Below are 17,318 nucleotides of genomic sequence, written 5' to 3'. Positions count from 1 at the left end.
ATGATGGCTCTGGGGACGCTCTTGAGGAAGCCGCCGCTGCCGCCGGGCAGTTGTAGAGCCTTCTGGGGATGGCTGAATGCCGTGTTCAACAAGTAAGAGTGAGTCGCTGGTTAATAATTAACTTTCAGAGCCCTCAAATTGTCTGCGCGGTTTGTGAAGCAGAACAATCAAGTCCCTGCGCTGCAGAAAAGGTTTTGTGTCATTAATGCGCCCCTTTCCCCCCAGATTGCATGTTGGTTGTTGGGCAGGGGTCAGTCTGTGCTGCCTGCCCTTGCCAAGCCGTGACATTCCAAGGAAGGTGTGGGCTCTGCCCCTGCCCTGGAATGGGCAAGGCAAGCTGGCCACATGGATCCCATCCCTGAATCCTGCTCTTCATTTACCCCAATACTCAACCAGTAGCACAGTTTCCTTTCCTTACAGACATGGACGGAAACAGAGTTCTAAGTCCAGTTATATTTGTATTCTTTTTTTACTAAGAAGCATCTGCCACTTAAGTTAAAAAAACCTCACGCCAGATTGAGGACTGCACAATGCAAAAATCACCGGTGTACCATTTTTAGTAAATCCCATCCTTACTTCTCTGACCGTGCGCATAACCGGGTATTACGCGGGCAGGGATGTTAATTATGATTAATTATGGAATAATTGTGCCGCACTGCAGGGTGGACCACGAGCGCATCCGAGCCGTGGGTCCGGACCGGGCGGCCTCGGAGTGGCTGCTGCGCTGCGGGGCCCTGGTCAGGTACCAGGGCTCGCCCAAGTGGCAGCAGGACTACAATGGGCTCCCCACGGGGCCCCTGGGCAAGTACAAGATCGAAGCCATCAGCGCCACTGACTCCTGCATCATGTACAGAGGGTTTGACTATCTGGGTAATGTACACACGGTGATTGTTCGTAATGGGTGTCACTTTAATTGCATCAAAATATGAAGAATGGTGTCGTTTTTCTCCTTCCTTAGCAAGATACAGATAAATAATTTGTGGGTTTTTTCCTCCTTTACAAATATTTATCAGTCCCCAAGGTTTTGCTGGAGCTGTGGTATGAAGTGGAAAGACATTGAGAACTTCAGCTTTTACCTGAAGTGGCTGCAGCGCTAAGGAGGTGCCACAAATTTTGATGAGTTTGTAGCAAAAAGCGCTATAAATATTATTTTTCTTCTGCACCAAGGGATGATTTTAGTGTCTCTGAAGTTGTAATTCTGCTCATTCTCCAGGATTTTGTAATGTCTTCATAGACAAAAAGTAGGCTCTCTTAAATGTCTTAAAAATAAGTGATTAAACAGGTTTCAGGTGGCCTGTAAATAACAGAAAACAAAATGGGAACAGGCTGTTTTATTTTTCCATAGCAAGGGACCCTGAATTTCTGGCATTAGCACTTTCTTTTGTCAGAGTCATTGTTTATTACCAAAAATTGTGTAGGTTTTCTGTTACTTGCCCATTTCAATCCTCTTGAAATCTTACTGAAATGGCTCGAACCCCGAGGTTTTCCTAAATCTGAAGTAGCACAAAGGGACTTTGGAGATTCATTGTGTGTAAAGGAATGTGTTGCTGGGTGGTTTTAGGGGCAGTTATTAAATGGAGAACTTAACACCAGCACAGGCTGGTGCTGGAATTCTGGAGCAGATCCTCAGTGGTGCCTTTGCAGATGGCCTGGAGCACGTTACGGACATCAAGCTGGAGAAGTGCATGTACATACAGGACGAGTGTCTGCAGAGGCTCAGCGAGACCAGCAACCTCCAGAAGAGTCTGCAGCAGCTGAAGATCATTTCCTGTGGGAATGTCACAGACAAAGGCATCCTTGCACTCCACAAGCTGACGTATGTGAGCCACTGAGTGCTTCCACAGCTCCCTGCTCCAGGCTCTGTGGGGTTGGGATTGTGCTGCCTGCAAGGGCTGCAGTCTGCCTGTGGCAGGGCTGTGGGGTGGGCTCGAGGGTAAGTAAGTAATGATCAGCTTGGCTGCTGCTCTGACCCCTCCTGCAGCAGCTCTGCAGGGCAGGGTTTGGCTGTGTCCCGTAGCTTTCAGTGCTTCTCCACCTCACAGCTTCCTGCCATTCCTTTTGTGCCTTAGGGGTGCTCAGGAATGGGGTGCAGTTGGATACTGCAGCTGAAAACCCCAAGCACCCACTTCAGAAACAAACTTCCCTTAGAACCATTTAAAATACCAAACGTTCCAGTCACCATTTAAAATACTCGAAACAACAAAATTCTCATACAGTAGAATAATTTCTTCAATTTATCTGTCAGCAATTCAATAGTAGTTGCCCATTTTCTTTTTGAATATTTACAGGAACCTGGAATATTTGTATCTGAGTGACCTTCCTGGGATCAGAGAGAAAGAAAAGACCTTCCGTGTCCTTCAGCAGGCACTGCCCAACCTGGAGCTGGAGCTGGATTTGGAATAAACACAGCAGCACGTGACTGAGATGTATGTGATTTCCTAGGATTTACCTTACATTGCATAAGTGAAGTTGTAGACACCACTGTATATCCAGCAAGCCCAGCTCTCCCACTCCAGCCTCAAAGGTGTATGTGACCTTTTAAGAAATCATGCAATTTTTATTAAGCCTAAACTCAGTGGTGGATCAACAACAGACAGGGCAGGCCTCTGCACACAGGCATCTGTTTCCTGTTTTTCTGGGAAGCTCTGAATACCTCAGTTAGAAGTTTTCAGTATTTTATTGCACAGAAGCAAAGTGGCAGTGGGGGAATGTTGGGGTGTGTGGTGTTGGTGCTGCTCCCTCTGGGAGAATCACACCCAGTGGGTGGGTGCTGATTTAATAAAAGAGGTTCTGGGTCTTTTTGTGTTCTTCACACTTGGAGTTTTGTCTGGTTCAGTGATGTGCAGGCAGGCAGGGTCACCCCCTCAGGAGCATGGAGCTGCTGAGGGAGCACGGTTCTTTGTGCAGGAGCAGCAGCTTTTGGCACAGCCTTGAGCACATTTTTGCTGTGTGCTGATGGACTGCTGCAGTTCTGTGCAGCTCTGGAGTTGCATCCTCATCCCTCCTGATAAATAAAAGTCATTGAGAATTGCTGAGGTTGGAAAAGTCCTCTGAGATCACGGGAGTCCAGGTGTTCCCCCAGCACTGCCAAGGCCACCACTGACCCGTGTCCCCAAGTGCCACATCCATGTGGCTTTTAAATCCCTCCAGGGATGGTGAGTCCACCACTGTCCTGGGCAGCTCTGCCAGGGCTGGACAACCTTTTCCATGGAGAAATTTTCCAATATCCAATCCAAACCTCCCCTGGCCGAGCCTGAGGCCGTTCCCTCTCCTGTTCCTGGGAGCAGAGCCCGACCCCCCTGGCTGTCCCCTCCTGTCAGGGAGTTGTGAAGTTGTCAGGGTCCCTCCTGAGCCTCCTTTTCTCCAGGCTCAGCCCCTTCCCAGCTCCCTCAGCCTCTCCTGGTGCTCCAGACCCTTCCCAGCTCTGTTCCCTTCTCTGGACACGCTCAATGCCTTTCTTGTGAGAGACTCAAAACCACTCCCAGGATTGGAGGCAGGGCCTCACCGGTGCCAGCACAGTGGGAATGGCTCATCCTCAGGGTCAGCACAGCACTGTCACTCAAATCCCTGGGTTTGGGCAAGGGAAGGGCAGAAGGCAGATCTCCAAGCAGCCAGATGCACAGTGCTGTCTCAGAGATGGTTTTCCACGTGTAAGGAAACAGAAGGCCAACAGGCACACACAGGACGTGGCATCTGTCCCACTGAAAGGGCTTTTATTATTGAGGAACACAAAATGTACTGGCAAAACATTTTTGCTCTAAGTGTCAGTAAAAAGAGGATGTTCTTGCCCAGTAATAAAGTTTTATATAGCAAAATACCTCCAGTAAATTGGAAAAATCACATCACATCACAATAGTATATTCTGAGATGCTACAAACCCCGGTCGTTTAATACAAACACTTAGGTAGAATTCCTGCCTGTGTCTGGCCATTGTTATAAATTACATTCATGATTAGTTTTGATAAAATCATTTTTGTAACTACAAGCAAGTGCCTTCACTCTTGTCAGAAGCAGAATTCAAGGATGAAACTTGCAGAAGCAGCTCTGGAAAGACTAAAGACACAGCAGGGATGCTGTTGCTCTGTTCTCCTGGTGTCTGTGGAGCCTGTGAATTCCCCAGCAGCACTCTGAGGCCTTTGAGCTCTGTAAGGGCAGGAGTGAGCCCGAGTATCCCTGGAGCAGCCCCTCCCGGCCTGGGCTGCACCGCACAGGCACAGCTCCTCCCGGAGCAGGGACTCGGCCCAGCCTAAAGCAGGAGGGACTCGTGTGTTTGGCGAGGTGGAGTTCTCCTGCCAAGTCTGAAATGCAGGAGACAGAGCTTTAAATGTCATCCTGTAAGCACTGGGTGGGCGCAATCCTGAACCAGGAGGCAATCGGAATTAAAGCAGAGTGCATCTGCCTTTGTACACAGAACACTAACATGAGCTTGGAGTTCTTTCTGCATCACTTCCTCTCCATCAGTGACCCAGAGCAGAGGACAGATCACTCTACATGCCATAACTTTTAGTTATTTAGTTTCCCACTGTGTATCCTCCATTTATAAATCCTGGATGACTTCCAACAACTGAGTTTTGATCTGCCACCTGGTCAGATGTTTGGGAAGTGGTAGTTTGATTTCCTTGTCTTGCAGCAGTTCTTCTTGCTGTCCAAAGCTGGGAGAACTTTGCTGCAGGTCAGCTGAGGCAGGTGCTGTAACTAAAGGACAGGTTACACCGTGTGTATTTGTTTGGAATGGGGAATAAAGCACACATGGAATCAATTTTCACATGGAATATGAGCAATAAAACTATCCCTACTGTAATCCTGTACTTTTCAAGCTAAGATTCTGGGGCTCTATGACTGGACTGCAACTAGAACAACTCATTAAAGAATTCCATTAGGCAAGAAAAATATCCCAGGTCACGGGAATGGAAGAGGCCAACAAGTGTGACCCAGAATTGACACTGTAGCAGTTCTCCATCCCTCACCTCCAACCTCCCTGCCTGTCCCAGCTCAGCTTTAGAGCTGCCGTGGGGAATGTGGCTCACAGGAATAAAGAACTGTGGAATGAGTTGCGTTGTGAGGCTGGATTTGGGGACTTGGGATGGAGTCTGAAAAGCCAGAGCAGCAGGAAGACATTTGCTTGAACACCTGCAGAAACACCCAGTGTGTAGGGTAACGTGTGGATCTGTTACAAACAGAAGTTGTGTTTATTCCAGCTCCATACTTGAGGATTAAAAAGCACCTGAGTACTCAAACCAGCCACCTGAGTGTGTCCAGTTTGTCCAGCCCTCCTGCTGCTCTTTGTCAGGAGTGCACATCCCTGGATGAACCTCACTGTGACAGGGCTGTGCTGTTTATCCCCGGTGCCCCATGGAGCCGCAGTGCAAAATCCAGTTTGTACCGAGTTACTCTTTAGCCAGGGCCTGTTTTCTCCTCAGGATACAACCAGGAGCAGCCCAACACCCTCACCTGCCAGCACAGCCCACCCTGGGAGCCAACAAAAGGACAGCCCCTCCTGATGGGAATATTAAACAGCATGGAAAGCTTACCCCTGGCACGTGCTTCCGAGTCAGCCTGGCTGCTTTCCGAGAGCTCTTCTCGTGCTCTCTGCCCAGCTCTGCTGCCGCCCTGAAGCTGTCAAAATAGGGCTGCTGCAGCAGCTGCTCACAGCTCTGCCTCTCCGCAGGGTCCATCCGAAGGCAGCCCTTACAAAAGATGGAGGATCACACAAAACGCTCCTCACACAGCCCTGCACAATTCCAGCTGCTCCCCACAGAATTCCCACAGGTACACATGTTCATCATTTTTAATGGATTCTAAGAGCAGCTTTTCAGAGTCAGCATGAAGCTTGAGGAGCAGCTAATTGTCCAACAATTACAAATATTAATCATGGAATGGTTTGGGTTGGAAGGGGCCTTAAAGATCATCTTGCTCTGGGCACACCTTCCACTGTCCCAGGCTGCTCTGAGCCCTGTCCAGCCTGGCCTTGGACACTTCCAGGGGTGGGCAGTGCACAACTGTAGCAGGAATTGTGGCTCAAGGAGGAGGTGCAATCACATGGGGCAGCAAACCAGGTCTATTTTCCAGTGAATCTCTGGTAAGTCAGTCCCAGACTCTCACACCAGATGATTTGTTTATCTCAGTGCAGGGCTCCTCTACAAGCTGGAGCTTCCTTACCTTCATGAGAGCCAGTGCAGAGTATGAAATATTGGGGAATTTCATTTCCAGTGGTTCCTGCAGGGGAAAAAAAACAGTGAATGGACTCATATTAGCAAACTTTTCATTCATCAGGGTACCAAGACCCAGCTTTCCATAGGAACATGACCTGTTCCTCACAAAATGCCTCCACCACTCCATGTGCTCAGAGGCCTGGCAGCTCTGAGGATGTGCCACCAGAAATGGGGGAAAGCAGCAGAGATCAAACATTTTCTGACTGCTTTTGCACAGGCTGTAAGTTAAAATGTCATGAGAGGTTCAGCCACCTCCAAGTAATATTTTGGTACACACTGGCAAAGTAGAGGACAAAGCTTTTGGATAGGGAAAAAACGCTGCACAGCAAAGGGTGGGGAAGGGAGGGAAGTGCAGCTGGAGACAGCTCTTACCATGCTCTCTGGGTCTGGAATTCTTACCCCACTGAAGAACTGGTTGGTGCTGAACACTTGCTGGTGCCTGGGAATGAGATCCCCTTTGACCAAGAATTTAGAAAAGAAAAAAAAAGTTGTAGTAATTTGGTTAATTTTACACTGCCTGCATTGAACATGATTGTATCCTCTAACAAGGCTGATGCCATCCAAGACAGCACCTGAGTATCACCAAGTGAGCCCTGTTCTTTTGTGACAAATAATTAATGTCCATTTGGGCCATCAGTGATCCCACACCTGTGTGACTGCTGAAGGAAAGGCAGGGCCACAAGAGCTCCAGCTTCAGGAGAATTTAACTCCTTTTGGGTGAAATTCTCTTTGGACACTCCTGAGGGTGCTGTACAGGACAGAGCTGGAACACAGCCCCACCTGAACCTGCTGTGGCTTTTCCCTGAGCCAGCATTTTTGAAGCTGAGAGCAAGGAAAATGTTAAAATCAAATCCATAGCAAAGGAGCCAGTACAATGCCAACCCCATAATGGCACAGCTTCAATCAAAGAGCTTTGCTCTGTGAACGCTGCCTCACTCCAGCACCTGGATCCAACAATCAGTGGGAATCTACTCGGGCTGAAACCCTGTCATTAAAAATTATAACTGCCTAACACCGGCATTAATGAATTCTGGAGGATGAAGCAATCAGTGATGAACTATTTTTCTAGCTAAGGAGCTTATCCGTTTAAAGGCATTAGTCACCTTTGTAGTTTTATAAACTGTTCAATTAAAATTACAACTCTGTTCATTCCATCTAATATCAGTGAAAAGGTGGGGGTTGTTCGTTGTCACCCCATAAATCAGCTGTTACACACCAAAACTGCAAAGACTCAATGGGACCGGATTAGTTTAAGTGTTATGGGGGATAATGACTTTTTTATTTAACAAATAAATATGGAGTGGCTCCTCATTTCATTGATGAACAACAAGAAACACGTGGAACAGACAAGCTGTGATGTTCACACTCCCCTTCCCAGGCACACAGCCATCAAAAGGCACTGACAACACTTCTGAGACCTCCAAAGCTGGGATGAATTGAATCCAGCTGTTCAGGGACCACTTTGTTTGGTACCAAACCCTGGTAAACACCTGGATCTTTTAAATCTTTATAAAAAAACATTCCTGGCCCTTTCTGATACAGGCACTTCATGTTTTTGTCTATGTGGAGACAGCTGAAGTTGCTGGGCTCCCCCACCCCAGCAGGGACCAGGAGGACCAGGAGGGGCATCCAGTGGTCACCAAACACATCCCACATCTTTCCTAATCTGCCCTGCACCAAACCCAGCTTCCCAGAGGGTTAAGGAGACTGGAGGGATGGTTCCAGGCAGTCTGCAGGCAACGATCCTGATTCTCAGCCTGGTCCACTGCGAGCCTGTTAGCACATGTACACAATGGCAGGAAAAGGACAGGAACCCCTCAAATAAAGCAGCACCTTCTAAAGGGAGCCATCTGCTGGGTAAATTCCTGCTGGCCATCCCCAGCACAGAGGGAAGCTCCAGCGCTGCCGGGGGCACTCACCCAGGGTTCTGCGGATCAGGTACAGCTGGTCCGCGTCCGACCTGCCCGGCCACAGCGGCGCCCCCGAGAGCAGCTCGGCGAAGACGCAGCCGATGGCCCACACATCCACGGGGGGCCCGTACTGGGTGTCCCCCACCAGCAGCTCCGGGGAGCGGTACCACCGGGTGGCCACGTAGTCGGTGTAGTAGTCACTGGGACCGGCTGGCTCGGGGTCAGGGGAGAGAGACACAACACAGGAGCGCGTGGTCAGAGCGATGCACAGGAGCCATCATCACTTGGTACATTTTGGGGCACCTCCTGGGCAGGCCAGAGCTGCAGGAGCAGCGGGAGTCACTGGCCACCAGCAGAACACAACTCTGGAAACGCTCAGGAGCTGGTAAAAATCAAGACCGTGTTTTCCTCCAAATGAAAATGTGCAGAGCTCCACAGCAGTGCCCTGCAGCAGCCAGTGGGCAGTTCTCAGAACCCATGTGATTTGTCTGAAGAGGAGCTAAAAATACCCAGATTAGGGGGTTTATTTACAACGGAAAATGTGAAGCCATTGTTTGCAGAGGCAGCCAGAGGGGCTTTTCCTGCCAGAGAGCTCCAGCTGCGTCTCCAGCCCTGCACAAACAACGGCTGGGCAGCTCCGAGACACCCAAGGCTGATTCCCATCTCCCAGTGGCAGCACCCCCAGCGGCTCAGCAGGGAGCTCAGTTTGTTCACAGATGTCACCGCGGTGTCTGGGCTCCCTCCCTGTAAGGTTTAGGAATCTCTAGCCAGCCTTCAGCAGAGCTTCCCTGGGAAAACACACCGCTGTCCTACAGGAGGATCTGCAGTGCCCCAGACACAGATAAGTGCGGGTTGGAGTGGCTCACCCACGCTCCCAGGACATAAAGATCAGCACTCACTCAGTATTCGAGCGAATCCGAAGTCACAGAGTTTGATGACCGAGTGCTTTGTTATCAGGATGTTCTCTGGCTTTACATCCCGGTGGATGCACTGGAAGAAGAAAAAGAAGCAAGGTTAGAAGTATTTAACCTGGCCCTCAGATAAATTCAGCCACACTCCCTTGCACTCTGTGGCAGGCAGTCACTCCTGCTGAAAGGGAAGCTGGAAGGATTTCTGAGCAGCAGGACAGTGACCTGTCCACAGCCCAGCTTTGGGGAAATCCCTGTGCAGGCTCCCAGCTTCAGCTGCCAGCTCTGCTTCCCTGGACAACGCAGCTCCCTGAGCCCCCTGGGGAGCTCCTGATGAATGATTTTGCTGCCAGAGCTCAGCAAGAGCTCTGCTCGGCACAGGTGAGACACATCCAGAGCTGTGTCCAGCTTGGGCCCCTCCAGAGAGGGAAATGTGACTCCAGTGAAGGGCCACTGAAATGGACAGGACTGGGGAGTCTGACATCCAAGGAGAGGATGAGGGAGCTGCGACCATCAAGAAAAGGCTCCAAGAGAAACTCTTCAATGTGCATTAAATACCTGATGGGAAGGAGTAAAGCAGACTGAGCCAGGCTGTTCTTGGTGTGCACTGGAAGGACACAGACCATGGGCACAAACTGAACACTCAGGAAATTCCATTTAAACCTAACCAATTGGTTTTATCTTTTTTACTGAGGGCATGGCCAGACACCCAAACAGATTGTCCAGAGAGTCTGTGGAGCCTCCAGCCTTGGAGATATTGAAATCCTGACTGGAAAAGTTTCTGAACAGCCTGTTCTAGCTGAGCCAGACTGACTGGAAGGGTTGGATGAGGAGATGTACACAGCACCCTTCCAACATCAGCAATTCTGTGATTCTTTGGAGGTGACCTTGTCCTTCACAGCAACTGAATTTGGGCTTCAAAAAGAATGTCTGCTGATCAAACTAACAAATACTTTTATTTCTTTTGTTCTTCTCAACTCACTGGGGTCTCACTCACGTTGTCCCTCTCCCATCACCACCCCAGAGCAAACCCCTTGGACTTTCCTTGCCAAGCTGGTGGTAAATTACTGTGCCTCCTCCTGAGAACTGAAATGCTGCTTATGAAACCACTGTCATGGAGCTCCAAAAAGGAGAGCTGCATAAAACCTCCTGACCTGTGATCTACAGCAGCTCAGGCTGCAGCATCTCACTGCTCCCTCTGCTCTCAGACTCCATCCAATCTTACAGACTGAGCAGGGGAAAAGAAAAAAGATGCAAACCAACAAATCTTGGAAGCAGGAGAGACCTGTGGCCAAGTTCCTGAGGCTCAGCTGGACATAATTCTCTCAGCAAAGACAGAACACCCATTCCAGGGCCATCTCCTGCCCCACTCTTAAATCTCAGTTGTTGGCAGATGAACAAAAACAAAGACAATTCGAGCTAAGTTTGCCTAAAGAGCTTCTCCAAAAGGCTCCTTTTCCTTCCCTGCTTCTTAAAATGTTCCCACTGAAGTATCTGATACACACACAACTCCTTCTCCCTCCAGAGAGCAGAGGAGGGAGTAAAAAGGGTTTACTGTGTCTAAGTTTTGAAATCTTTTCACTGGTGCCATGATTCAACCTCATGTCAAGTTAAGTGAAGGACTTTCTGTGAAATCAGCAGCGGTTTGCTCAGGTCCCAGCTGAGGAGCTGGTAAGGCAAGTTCCTGAAGGTCAGCAGTAGTGCAGGGCCCAGGGAATCACACCAGGATCATTCCCATTCCTCCTGGAAGCTTGTCTAAGGTCATCGGAGCAAATCATTCCCTGGCAGCCAAGCCAAGGGGCCTGTGGTGTGACAGTGAAGGCAGCTGGTGTGGGCATACACCAATATTTCAGATGTGTTTGCTGTTCAAAACAGGAGATTGCACCTGACTCCATCCCAGGAAAGCTCTGGAATCAGGAAAATGCCAACAGAACCCCCCTCTCTCTTCCAAGGCCATGTTCCAGCAATCATTAGTGCAAGTCTGGGGACTCACATTGTGTTTATGGCAGAAGTTCACAGCCTGCAGGGTCTGCCAGGTTATGCTCTTCACCAGGTACTCTGGCACTCTGTTGGAAAAAAACACAGTTTTATTTTAGCCATTGATAATAAATTCACTATTTCAGGGAAAATGAGTGCTGGCATTTACAGGGATCTCTGAGCAAAACCATCAGGAACGTCAAGAAACACTTCCCAAGGCAGTCAGTGCAACAAGGATTTATGTCTGGTCACAGTCACAGCCAGCATGGGCTGCCACTGTGACCACACAGCCAAGTGTGAGAGTCCATATCAGACCCTGCCCTAGGATTCCTGGCAATCCTGAAATGCCAGCAGGAATTTCTGCCTCCACAACTCTCAGGGCTGGAACTGCTGGAGTATCCATGGTATAGCTACATGGAATGCTGCCATGGCACTGATTGTCCAGAGTGGAGAGGTGAAAAATGGGCCAGGGAAGGGTGTTCAGACAAGAGTATAAAGCTCTGCTTTGGTTTGGATCCCCCTCCTTCCCTCCCACAGCCAGCAAACACTTCCCAGCCCCCTCTCCTTTCTTTCAGTTACTGGGCAACAGTTCTTGAACTTCCTTGGCTGTCTGTAATGGTCTTCAACAATCCCAGGAAAGGCAGAAGTGACAATCCTGGCATTTTCCAACTTAAACACAATTTTATTTCACATCTTTAATGCTGAAAAGCTTCTGATTCATAATAAAGAGAAAATCTACCCAAAAATAAACAAAAACAATGCAAGCCTGAGTTTTTCTTTCAAGCTTGGCTTTCACTTTGTGCTGTCAGCGGGTCAGTGACACACTGCTGACACTGTGAGTAGAGATTCCTTCCAGAAACATCCCAGAATGATGGGAGTGCTGCTGTGACAGCTTGAAAAGGGGATGGAGTTGGTCAAATGAGCTGCAACCAGCACATGCCCACCCATCTTAACCTGACCCCAAAAGACTTGACCATCTGCCCTAGCAAAGCTGAAAAGCAAAGCATGCAGCCAGCTGTGACACGTTCCTTCACGCTGGAGCTGTTCTGATCAACAGTCAGCAAACAGGAAGCATTTCCTTCAGGAGAGTTATCCATCCCCTCTTCAGATTCCAGGGGAACAGGTTCAAGGTGGGGTGGCAGCTCACAAGCTGTCAGCTTTGTCACATGCTATCAGCAGGCTCCGTTCTCCTGGTGCTCCTCACCGGGGAGGAAGGGAATAAATAACAGCTCTTGTTTACTCAACCCCCCATCAGCCTCCTGCAGGCAAATCCACAGCTCCAGGCCTGTGGAATGATTTATGGACCTGTGCTCAGCAATTCCACAGCACCAAGGCACCTGGATAATTAGGGACAGCGGGAGTGGTGTTCACAAGGTGTGGACAGAACAATCCCTGTGTGGAGCTCACGCTTGGTGCAAGCACCTGCTTGAAGAGGAGTTTTGGCAGACAGGTGCAGGCACAGCTCCTGGGAACTCTTCCTCACTCTGGAGGGCTGAAAGTGTCCAAAAGCATAGATGTGGCACTTGGAGACAATAATTTAGTGGCGAACATGGCAGTGCTGCATTAACAGCTGGACTCGATGGTCTCAGAAGGTTTTTCCAACCTAAATGATTCTGCAAGTCCCCGATTCTGTATCTGGGTGTCCAGTGGCCACAGTGATGGGAGCAGTGGAAGGAGCAGGACACGAGCTGCTCCCAAGCCCCGGGTTTGCTGCTCCCCGGCAGCCAGAGCCCTCCCGAACACTCAGCTCGGCGCTCCCATCTCCGTGGTGAGCGGGGCTGGGCAGGAACGCGGCTCCCACGCCGTCCTTGTGCCAAACCGCAGTAACACAGAGAGCCCTGGGCGCCGGGCTGAGAAACCTCTCGTGTCATTAATGCAATTCCTGTGAAAAGCCCCAGGGCAGCAGCACGGACACCCCGCCCTTGTGAGAACTTTGGGATTGATTTAGGGGTCTTGTGTGGTGGTAAAGTCTCTTTTCTAACTTGTGCTTCTAAAGAAAAACTCTGTAGCTTTTTGTTGTTTGGTCTTAAGGCAGTTTATTGCTAGCTATCTAAAAGATTGTCTTTGCTCGCCATGGCTGCTTTGGTTAGCGGCTCAGGCAGAGACACACACACTCTTGACACCCTCACTGTCTGGTGTTTCTGTCGTCTCTCTCTCTGCCTAGGGCTGCTGCTATCTTTTATATGATATATTATGTGTTATATGTTTATAGAGTTTTCTTAATACTTACTATCTATGTTACAATGTGCTTTTTTATTCTAAACTAATCTGTGAGTGCTAACATCACTAAGAACATGGAGGTAAGGAAGAAGGAGGAAGAACAGGATTAGGCCCACTTTCTTCCATTTTAGAACTCTTGACCCCCCTGTACAAAGTAAAACCCCCCTGTACAGGTGTTAAAACCCCCCTGTACAATACTAAAGAATTTTTCTCTTTAATTTGTGACTACTTTTACTATACTATTTAACCCTCTGTGACTGCTTGTTCCACCTTCAAAGTTGGTAACTCATTCCATGGTTCAAACTCAAGATCACAGCTGTTTTCAGCTGCTTGCCAGGGTCTAAAATGCTTCTGACCAAGGCCTGGAACCTCTAAAAATGTCTGAGGGACATTTTGAGTTCTAACCCGCCCTGTGCTCAGAGCTGGGGAGAGGGGAGAGGGGCCACTCACCCGCGGGGGTGCTTGTCCAGCTCATGCAGCACGGTGTGCTCACAGTACTCGAACACCAGGTGCAGCCGCCGCTTCCTCCTGAACACCTCCAGCAGGTTCACCAGGTTGGGGTGTTTGAGTTGCTGCAACACAGAGCAGGGAGGGCTGGTCAGGGACTGCACAGGGGGAAGGTGTTGGGCACAGATTTGTCCTGCAGGGTCACAGTTCCTTAAGCTGAACCATTTCTACAAGCACAGCTCAGCTACAGCTCAGCCTCTCTGTGCTTATTGTGGGAGCTGACCTAAATGGGTGGGCAACAAGCTCTTCCCAGTGCTCCATCTAGCCCTGCCCTCTGGAAGCCCCAATATCCCCCTTGTCCTTGGATATTGGGAAGGAATTCCTGGCTGGGAGGGTGGGCAGGCCCTGGCACAGGTGCCCAGAGCAGCTGTGGCTGCCCCTGGATCCCTGGAAGTGTCCAAGGCCAGGTTGGACAGGGTTTGGAGCCATCTGGGATAGTAGAAGGTGTCCCTGCTATGGCAGGGGGTGGAATGGGATGATCCTTGGAATCCCTTCCAACCCAAACCATTCTGGGATCCTTTGTTTTCAAGAGTCTGCAAATTCCCACTCCACGTCCCTTGGCTCCTGGTCACAAAAATCCCTTGGTCTGCAAGGTGTTTACTGGGCAGAAAAATGATTTATCAAGGCCCATCATTTTCTACTGATAAACACAATCTCACTCCATTTCTGATAAACAGGAGTTGCCTAAGCCAGGAAGTGCCTCAACAAACAAACAAACAAACAGTTTATATTTGCAGAGAAAAAGCTGGAAACAGTCAAACAGGTCTGTACTTGCTAGTCAACAGTGCCCCAGCACAGATCCTGCTGTGCCTGGCTGTGGTGGCTTTGGATCCTTAAGGATTATGTAGTTCCAAGTGCTTTACAAGGGACATCTGACATTATTATTTTCCTTTTCAGATGTTTAATATCACTTAAATCTTAATGTAAATCTAGCATTATTCATTGAAATAATATAGCTACATGTCCTGTGTTTACTCTGGATAGGAGAAAAACTTTTGCTGCTTCTTCCAAAATGTAACTGAAAATCAATTATGCTTTTTCCTAGATGATTGCTTTCCTAGGATAGCAGGTGTGCAAACTATGAGCACTCTGGAAAAAGTGCAAAGGGGACACTTCCCATTTCTTGGAACACAAAGCTGAGGGTACAGTGTGCCATCACCCAGCAGCAAGTTTGTAACAAAGAAAAACAAATATTTTTTTTCACACAACACATTCCTAAAGCCTCCGGAAACTATGGAGACCAAATGAACACATAAGTTCCAAAGAGACGGGACAGAGTCCCAAAAGTCTGCAGATGAATGAAGCAACAGACACAGCCTTTGCTGCAGAATCCTTGCCCAGAAGCTGGGAGTGTGAAAGGAAACCTTACCTGATCCTCTCCCTCTTTCTCCCAGGTCTCTCCTTATTTCTGCATGCTGGATAGACCTGGGGTGTCTCACTGCAGATACTCCCTGCTTTTATTTCACGGGAAAATAAAGCCAGAGGCTGAAGGATTTACCCATTTGTGTGGAGGATGAGCTCTCACAGAGAGGTCAGGAAAGGATCAGCAGAGACAAGGATCAGGCGCTGGTTCTGCTGTCATTTCCATGGGGAATACCCGACCCTGCACAGCCCCTGGCATTCAATCCACAGCTGGATCCTGCACAACCAGGGGCTCAGAAGGGGCGTTTGAAGGAGGAGCTGGGGCAGATTTATCAACTGTGGAGCAGGAAGAGCTGTGTCCCCATCCTCACGCTGTCTTAGCCTCCCTTTTTGCCCATGTGTTTTATATTGGCTCCAGCTGTTCTGGGGGATCTCCTGGACGCAGAGGGGTCTGTGACACACACCAGGGGCAGAGCTGTGCCCACACCGGCCGGAGGAACTGATTCACTGAGCACTCCATGGTGCTCCTGCACTCCCACTCTTTGCCTCCCCCTCACGACACCGCCATCACCTCACAGATGCCCTCATGCCCCGTCCCTTCATGGCTGCCCTCACACCCCGTCCCCTCAAGACACTCTATCCCCTCCTCGCTGTCCTCACACCTTGCAGCCACACCATGTCCCTTCACGGATGTCCTCCCGCCCTGACCCCTCACGCCGGTGCCCGAAGCTCCCTCAGGGCTCCGGCCATGGCAGCGGGGCCGCCCACCTTGAGCATGCGGATCTCCCTCAGCGCGATCTTCCGGATCACCGGGTCCTCCTCGGACTCCAGGAATTTCTTGATGGCCACAATCTGCCCCGTGTCTTTGTTGCGGCACTTGAAAACGACGCCGTAGGAGCCCTGGCCGACCTTACCCAGCTTCTCGTAGCGCTCCATGGCCGGGCGGTCCCGCCGCGCTCCGCCGGAGCCGGGGCGGGCCCGGGCTGGGGGAGCCTCCCCGCGGGCACGGCCCCAGCACCGCCCCGGGGACACCGGCACGGCCCCGGTCCATCCCCGGGGACACCGGCACGGCCGGGGCGGTCCAGGGGAAGGGAGGGAGAGAGGGGCAGCCCCGGGGGAAGGGAGGGAGAGCGGGGCAGCCCCATGGCGCTGCCGGCCCCACACGCCGACTCCGCGCCTCACGGTCCCCCCGTGCCGTGTTCGTGGAGTCACGAACCGCTCACGGACTGGGTCAGAAGGGACTTTAAAGACCACCCAGCTCCAACCACCCTGCTATGTTCATGTTGTCTTTGCCCCGTTTTCCTGCAGGGTTGGAAGAGGGAACATCTCTGCCCTTCCCTCTGGCACCTGGAGGTTTCTCTGGAACCGCACGGTTCCAGCATCTCAGGTTTCTGTCACTGAATGGGCTCCTGCCAGCAGCCAGAACCTTCCTTTGGTCAAGCTTTTCCATCCCTGACCATCCTTTTTCCTGGTACAACTGTTTGGGTCCCTGGACCCTCATCCCCTGACCAAGGAGGCCTTTTGTGGTGGTAATTGCTTTTAGTATTAGATCGGAATATGAGTGTGGGCACTCCACTCCATCTCATGCCTCCTCCCTCCCTCCCCAATCCTTTCCTGAGGTGCTTCCCAACTCAGAACAGAGATCCACTCATTATTTTTCTTCCCAAGTCGGGTTCATCAGGGATGTGCAGTCCCCATATTCAAGACTGACCCTTAGAGATAACAATCTCCTGCAGAGGAGGAATATTGCTGTATATTTATTTATAAAGATAATTACCAGTAACTGGCAGTTGTGCTGTCCAAAGCCACATTCATTACATTATTTTTTCAGCCTCCTTTTCCCTCTACCTCAGCAGATCCCTGAAGACCTGGAATACAGGTACAGCACCTGAAACACCTGCAGCAAACAAAGTGTGAGGACAAGGTGTAAACTGCTCTAGATCCTGCCGAGGCTGAGCTGTGTGTTTTCCTAATCTGAGCAGCCCTTTGAAGCCCACCAGCCCCTGCTCTCTGCCCAGGTTCAAGGCAGCCAGCCTCTGCTTTTCCAGCCAAACAACTCCTGAGTGATTCCTCAGTGCTCCCAGGTGACTGGGGTGGGAATAATCTGTCCTTGCTCCTGTGATTTCTCCCTGCTGTGTGCTGGCTCCCTGCAGTCCTTCCCAAGGCAGCCACAAAACCTGGAGCCCCGCTGGATTCTCCCCAGATCCCTGTGACAAGGCATT

At 50.2% G+C, this 17,318-nt stretch overlaps 2 protein-coding genes across 4 annotated transcripts; one reads left to right on the top strand and one right to left on the bottom strand.

Moving 5' to 3' along the window:
- Window positions 1–2,812, top strand: DMAC2L (distal membrane arm assembly component 2 like). Its single transcript, XM_002187063.6, has 4 exons — window positions 1–92; window positions 662–870; window positions 1,645–1,816; window positions 2,289–2,812. Exons 1-4 carry the CDS (start codon window positions 1–3, stop codon window positions 2,401–2,403), a joined length of 588 nt encoding a protein of 195 aa, XP_002187099.1. The 3' UTR covers window positions 2,404–2,812.
- CDKL1 (cyclin dependent kinase like 1) lies at window positions 2,659–16,108 on the bottom strand. Of its 3 annotated transcripts, none has more exons than XM_072930602.1 (9): window positions 15,865–16,108; window positions 13,678–13,799; window positions 11,024–11,096; window positions 9,022–9,112; window positions 8,132–8,332; window positions 6,585–6,667; window positions 6,160–6,216; window positions 5,532–5,687; window positions 2,659–3,004 (listed from the first exon to the last, which is right to left on the bottom strand). In XM_072930602.1, exons 1-9 carry the CDS (start codon window positions 16,030–16,032, stop codon window positions 2,996–2,998), a joined length of 960 nt encoding a protein of 319 aa, XP_072786703.1. In that variant the 5' UTR covers window positions 16,033–16,108; the 3' UTR covers window positions 2,659–2,995. The 3 variants fall into 3 exon arrangements, with proteins under 3 accessions (XP_072786703.1, XP_030131156.4, XP_030131158.4); XM_030275296.4 differs by lacking the exon at window positions 2,659–3,004 and adding an exon at window positions 3,688–4,695; XM_030275298.4 differs by lacking the exon at window positions 2,659–3,004 and adding an exon at window positions 3,688–4,695 and having other exon boundaries at window positions 6,612–6,667.
- Window positions 16,109–17,318: the final 1,210 nt, after the last annotated feature.

Source organism: Taeniopygia guttata, chromosome 5, assembly GCF_048771995.1.
Source record: "Taeniopygia guttata chromosome 5, bTaeGut7.mat, whole genome shotgun sequence".
Classification (NCBI taxonomy): domain Eukaryota; kingdom Metazoa; phylum Chordata; class Aves; order Passeriformes; family Estrildidae; genus Taeniopygia; species Taeniopygia guttata.
This window is presented reverse-complemented; position numbering and strand designations above follow the sequence as displayed.